Source organism: Habropoda laboriosa, unplaced genomic scaffold, assembly GCF_001263275.1.
Source record: "Habropoda laboriosa isolate 0110345459 unplaced genomic scaffold, ASM126327v1 scaffold175, whole genome shotgun sequence".
NCBI lineage: Eukaryota > Metazoa > Arthropoda > Insecta > Hymenoptera > Apidae > Habropoda > Habropoda laboriosa.
In genome coordinates this window covers 1,308,553-1,315,690 of record NW_017100347.1, presented here as the reverse complement: position 1 = coordinate 1,315,690, position 7,138 = coordinate 1,308,553, and the positions used below count along the sequence as shown (strand labels likewise).

The 7,138-nt window shown below is 39.0% G+C and overlaps 2 protein-coding genes across 2 annotated transcripts in view; both read right to left on the bottom strand.

Annotated features, from left to right (window-relative positions):
* The window catches only part of LOC108574639 (inositol-pentakisphosphate 2-kinase), a 60,316-nt gene that overhangs the window by 34,539 nt on the left and 18,639 nt on the right, over nt 1-7,138 (bottom strand). The gene's annotated exons all lie outside the window — the stretch shown is intronic.
* On the bottom strand, nt 2,771-4,473 carry LOC108574640 (protein BTG2-like). Its single transcript, XM_017937266.1, has one exon. The coding sequence runs from the start codon at nt 3,782-3,784 to the stop codon at nt 3,245-3,247; it is 540 nt and encodes a 179-aa protein (XP_017792755.1). The 5' UTR covers nt 3,785-4,473; the 3' UTR covers nt 2,771-3,244.

Sequence of the window (7,138 nt, the reverse complement as noted above, 5' to 3'; positions counted from 1 at the left end):
AACTAAAAATGTGACTAAACGCGGTCAATGATTAAATTTCTTATTTTTGTTGTTTGCCTTCAATAGAAAATGCAACTTACTCCCGTGAATTAAAAAAAAAAGGAAAAACATGGTCATGCAGAGACGCGAAAGATCCGAGTTAACTAGCGTAAAGAATATTTCATCGTACATAAGTAATGCAAAATCTGCAAAAGAGAGAAGAAAATTTATCGCTAAAAAAAAAATCAATCGAAAAATTCGTTTAAAATTGCCACGCATACTCCTTCCATATAAACATATTTATACATATATACTTTTACATATCAGTATAATACAGACGCGTGTATCCGTACCAACACGCATACACGCGCCTTTAATTAGGTCGTTCGCACGTAGAGGTTACTCATATTGTCTCTCTCTCTATTTTTAATGTAATCACAGACACGGTTTCTATATAATTGCTACATACAGAGTCTTCTGATTCGACACTGAACGCGATAAGTTCCTCCTTTCTCTCCATTTCGCTCTGTTCTTCACAAACACACATTTCTCTTCTCTCTCTCTCTTTTTTTTTAATACTCTATCTCACAGTGCTTCTCTTTTACAATCATATCTCTCTCCGTCATCTCAAACGAACGGCACTCTCTCAAATTCTTGCACACCACACAATTTTTACGCATACCATCGCGCCAAGTATTCGGAACAACTAATGGAACGAGTAACAGAAAAAAAAAAAAAAGAAGAAAAAACTTACCAATGATGCATTATTAGACGGCCATATTAAGTAGATGATGGATATTTTCACCGATATTCTCGCGTAAACCAGCCACGCTATCGGAGAAATTAACGAAAAAATTGCAAATATATATATATATAGATGTGTATATTATGTGTGTGTATTCTTTAATCCATGCACCAGATTTCTATTGCATTATATACTCGACTAACTATATTCGCTAATTATTGCAACATCTAAGCGGTGTTTTGTAGCTATTGTAAGGAAAATTTATACTTATAGATTAAATAATATTTAGAAGAAAGAAAAATATTAAAAAATGATTAATATTTACGAAGTAGTAGATCGAGAATCATTTCATCGAATCATTCGATGTATTAACAGTACCAATTATTGAAATTTTTAACTGGAAGAAAGAATTATTAAACAAACAAAAAAAAAAAGTGAAATTTTGAAAAGAATACAAGCAATGACCGACGACAATTCGTTAAACGTTATTGTTGCAATGTAAATCAATACATCGGTAGTAAACCGTGTGATGACGTTTCACTTTTACTCGTTCTTCATTCGTATCAACATGCATTTTCTCACTCGACTCAATCACTCTTGTCACATACGAAACACCAGAAAAGACAATTGTTCGATATATGCACGAAACACACCCCCTCCCTTTATGCGAAGAAAATCACAGTTGTTTGCCTCATATTTGTTTGTTTTATTTTCACACACGCGCACACACATGCACACACACACACAGCAACACACATTCAGACACGCACAACACACGTTTGTTCTTCCTTTACCTTCTCTCATTCGTATATTTCATACACTCTCTCCCTCGTTCTTTGTTCGTAAAACGGATAATATACAATTTGACACAACATATACGCGCAAGCCTCGCTTGGGTCGCTCACGTGTATATGTGTTTCTTTCTACATACATAACACCTATATATATGTACATATAAACTCACGCATTTTGTTAAATGTTTGTACGTATTAAGTGTAACGTGTGTTCTTATTGTGATAATTATACCAACATATGGATCGAGCTCGAAATCGCTCGACAGCCGACGGCCAATGAAAATAATGGCGATGGACAATCCCAGTATGATATGTGGGCCAACTGCTACGATAGCGATAACGCTGACGAGATAAAATCATAAAATCGTCGTCATCGTCGTCGTAACACGTCCCATGGAAAGAAGTTTTTTTCCGGAGATCGATGAAGAAAATCAGAAGTCGATAAAATTAACAGGTTTCTTGGCTGTACGTTGGACAACGGTGGCGACAGAAATATGTACATTGTTTTCTTTTTCTCAAATTGAAGGTTTTCAAGTATGTACGGTGTTTTGCATCTATACACGAGCGCGCGTGTTGTATGTGTGGCTCGGTTGTAATTTGCATTGACAGTGCGAGGTTAGGCAAACATAAAAAAACGATAATCCTTAATCATGCGAACAGATGAGAGAATGTAGCAGATGGTAAATTCTTCGATCCTTCATCTGGAAGTGTGAATTGCTTGCGTCGTTCTTTTTCCATCTTCTTCGATTTTGTTCTTCACCAAGGGAGGGAGAGCATCATACCAAGAACATTGAAACACGAGAGGGTTCAGAATATTCAACTAGATTGATACATAAGAGACGTTCGTGGAAGAAAAAAGATTTGCGACGGTAAAAACACGTTGTTGAATCCTTATCGAGGGAGAGACTCATTTCGCGTTTCCTCTCTCAAGAACAGAGGAGCGGGTCAGACTGGTTCGTTGTTCCCCACTCCCAACGTAGCTTCGTTTCAGGCTTAACGGAAGTACGCGGGAGGAGAGCTGAGATCAATTTGTCGGGCTGAGAGAGTTCCTCTTGGAGCTAGCCCATTTTTTTCCTTACATTTGAAGACGCGATCTCACCGGCCAGTGTTTTCCATCGACAAAGGCTTGGAAAAAAGGAGGGGCCGGATCTTCTGTGAGATACGCCAGGACGCAAAAGGGCCACTGGTCTAGGTACATGTCGTTTTCACGCGAACGCGCAGCTTTCTCCTCGAATATTCAATGATGATGATGATGATGATGATACTTCCCGCTTAAGAGTATCCTTTTTTCTTTCGTACAGTCGGCGAAAATCCAGAATGACTCGCACATATGGTTGGACTAGAGTCAGTCGTGATTGCAATCATTATGATTCGTCGGACGACACAATATTGGACGAATTTTTCTTCGGGGAGAACCAGATTTAGCCGAAAAACGATTATTCACTTTTTGTACACTTATTTCTTTTCTTTGTTTCTTTTTTTTTTTGCTGTCCATTTCGTAACGAGGTGCACGAAGAAGCTCGTTACATGTAATCTTTGTCAAACTCAACGATGAATGAAGTAGAATTGCGCGTTTGTGTGTACGAATTACATATTCACCCGACCAGAGGAGAGCGATCACATGTCACGAAACGCGTATGCTTTGATCAGTCCGAGAGCGTGATGCACGTCCAATGAAAATGAAGCGAGACATCGTCGCATCGATGAATTCGTGCCGAAAAACGCTTCAACTGGAAACGAACGCAGCGATCTGCTCGCTAAACTGCGAGTGCTCCAATAATAAAGAGTCCTTGCAAGTTTCGAATTGTTGTTGCTGTTGTTGTTGTGGATGGTGTTGATGCTGGTGTTGGTGTTGACGTTGATGTTGGTGTTGATGCTGATGTTGTTGAGAGTCCTCTGGTTCAGGCTCGGTACGTTCGTACAGAACACAAATAGATCCGTTTTCACCAATTCTGTACGATACTTCTGACGGGTCGATCCACATGGTGAGCTCGCTTGGAAACAAGCTGTGCAATACTGTAGGCAGCAAACCGACGTTCGCGCCCGCTTGTACTATTACCGGGTCCATTTTACCGTTGATACGTATGCAACGGTAACCGGAACCACGATTTGGACGATCCGGAAACCAGTGATTTCTGTATCGACGATGTAGAACCTCCGTTAAGGAGGCCTTGAACATTTCCAGCTGACGTTCAGACAGCTGGCCCGTCTGAAGACGCAGTAGGTGCACCAAAAAATCCGCCGCGAACACAATTTCCAGTCTCATGGTTGCTATGCGATGCGACCCAGGACGAATAATTTATGATAAAATTTCGTCGTCGATGTTGCACCAGTCCTTTTCCTCCTCTTTTTCTCTTCCAGATGTAGCAACGGGACGACAGGATCGTAAGAAAACACTGTTCCTTCCGTGATTCCGGAGGTCACAGTACAAAGGAGGCCGTTACTGCTCGCGGGACGCGCACACGAGTCTTCACAAAATGGCGTCGCGGCCACGTTGCACGATCGCGCTTAATATTCGTTCGTCGACGCTCCAGCGCGGAAAAAAATTCCCAGCGTTCTGTGAAAATTTTTTCACGAATGTTGATAACAAATTTAGCTCGCACAACCCTTTCAATGCAAGAAAGCCTCTGCAGTAGGCGCTCTTTCGTTGGGATTTTTTTCAATTACTCAGGACGGGCTAGTTAAAGCAGCAAAATTAATCCTTTGCAAGTCAGAAATGTCACGATCGTAACTGATTTTTTTGTTGTATACGCGTTCCAAATCGTTTCTCGGATCCCTGGGATGCCAGTGAGAATCGACAAGACGACAAGATATAAAAACTCGAGCGATCGCAACAACGGTAGCCTTTTTCTCTCCCACGCTGTTTCACTTCGTACACTTTATAACCATGGAAAAACTTTCTCGTAAAGCTTAAATCGATGCACTTTTCTCTAATTCACGACACAACCGCACCCACCAACTGCCAACGACTTTCTAGTGGCAGCGACCATCGACGCAAACGAAGTAGCTTTGTCTCTTTGTTCACGCAGCTTCGAGCGGGGATAGTACGAGGTTTCCAATTGGACCGTTCCGATTCCCACCGCTTCCACTCGTCACATGATCACAGTCTGCGCGCCTTCGGCTGCGCGGACGTTTGCAGCTGCGTCCCGAATACGGATCGTCTGCGCGAATAAGGGTTCTCAAATGGTTTATGCTAACATCACCGGTAGAAGTCAGTAATTTTCAACACTTTCTCCGAAATTTACAGTACAAAGAATATTACATGTACAGGCGTAGTACTAATGTAAAATTTACGGAACAGAAAAATATCATTCAAACGGAAAAACAATTTTATTTCGAACCAATGTTATTCTTTTCTTTTACTTACTTCTAAAGATACACAACACATAAATAAAGCGTTTCAACGTATACGTTCAAACGTGTATCAAACATATTTTCGATTATGCTAAATATCGTTAAGAATTAACGATGAAAAAGAAACTCATAAACAGTTTTATTAGTAACACACCCGCACCTGTGTACTTTCAAAGATGTATGTTTACCTTTTGATAAAAATATCAATCTCTGGTAAACATATTTGTTCAAACACGAATAATATTAATATTAATATTCAACAGTTGTTATCATTATTTTTAAATGATGCTGTTAAAATGTTTAAGAGACAGATGTGGATTACACAATTATTAAATAAAACAAAATTGTAAACTAGAATTATTAACCAGAATTATATACAAATTTCCATGGAAGATGTAATATATCATAATGTCATTTGTAAGTAAGAGATTTCTATAAATTCATATATCATTTCCTGCACCATTAATTAGGTTAATATAATTTATAATTACATAACTACAAAACTTTCAAAACGTATAAAATCCTGACGCAAATTTTTGTCTTTATTTTATATTATGTGATAATTGCTTCATCGAAACATTTAACATTAATACTGTATTAAATAAAACACGATTTATAAAAATTTACCGCGCTGCAGCTCGATAAATTAACATCTATGTCCCACTTACTTCAAATCAAATAAAATATACTCCATGGACAACGTATTATTAAAAACAAAAGTAACAAAAATGATCTCAGAAATTTATCTTTCTGATGGGCAAAACTATTTGTCAAATGCGCAAAAAGTACGAGATAAGATTGAGAGTATATCTACTAATTTATCGGTAGATTAAAAAAAAAAGAAGTTTGGAAAAAGGAACCCAGCACAGAGAACGATCAAACAATGAAATTCTGTGACTAATCCTACGATCGACAATTCAAATACCGGTTTTCAATGTAAAATATATTCTAAAGGGAAGCACGATAAATTTTACGATTGTCTCAATAAAATTCTCGTCGTTTTAAGGCTGATTAACTATCCTCTGAAAACTCTATTGAACCTCCGTAATACAACGGAAAGTCGTAATACCGCGTTTCCGTAGATAATTTGAGGTTCGCGGAGACAGGAACATGTGGCAAGTGTATACGCAGCTTTCGTGGAATGTAAAACCTTAAAGACGCGTCACGTACAACGATGTGATATAATAAAATTCTCGCATAATTTACCATCAAGCGTTGAACTTTTCACATCTTCGATACCGTACAAAATTTCATTTGCATAAAAGAAAGACTGCCCCCCGTTACGATACTTACGAAAACTGAATAAACATAACCTACAATATTACATTCACAACGACCGGATTCATTTCAGACAATCGGATATGCAATGTCTACAGAAACTTTCATTAGAAATAGGTGAATCGTCTGATCATTCTCGTTTCTATTTACACTCATCTTCTGTTAATTAAACAAGCATTACATTTTATACTAATTAACCGATTTTCTTCCGTACTCTACGGAACGCTGTATTTCATTGAAATTCTTTTCATACCACCGATTCTGTTTTATTTCTCTCGTTCCCCGTTTCGTCGAATAAATTTAATTCGCCTAATATTCCTAACTATTTTCCTTACTTTACATTCTTCCCCCTATCTTCTCCACATGTTCATTCTACGCGCTCTCTATCCGCGTGTACGTTACATTCTCATTTCTCGCGTAGTAAAAGATTTCCTCCGCCGTGAATATATACACAAAGCGTGAAAATGGATAGAAATAAATCAGACATGGTTCGTTGCGTCTAATTTCCGTTTTCCTTTTTTCTTTTCAATACGAAAATTGCAAAGTCAATACCGTACGATATTATTTTCCTTGAATAGGAAAGCGGAAATTTCGCGTATTGATTTTCTCACACTTTCCCCCGGTTTATTTCGTTCTGCCTGCCGCTGGATTATTCCCCCTCCCGGGCGGAGCTCTGATAAAAGGATACGCGGAGTCTACATACCTGATGGCCGAGGGTGATCCGTGATCCATGATCCCTCAATGAGCATTACAGAGACCCCCCTCGAATTTCGCTACCTAAGCCCCGAAAGTGGACGGTCCGAATATAAAACTAATGCAGCCAACCTAGAAATGCACGGCCTTATAGAATCTCTCTGCCAGCGTAACGGGTCAGAGCTTGCTTCTCGTAATAATAGTGACTGCTATACGAGGCCGAATTCAACAAGCGTACACTCGGCCCTATTATCAAAAAAACTTGCTTGCCTGGTGTGTGCAACCCTTTCGAACC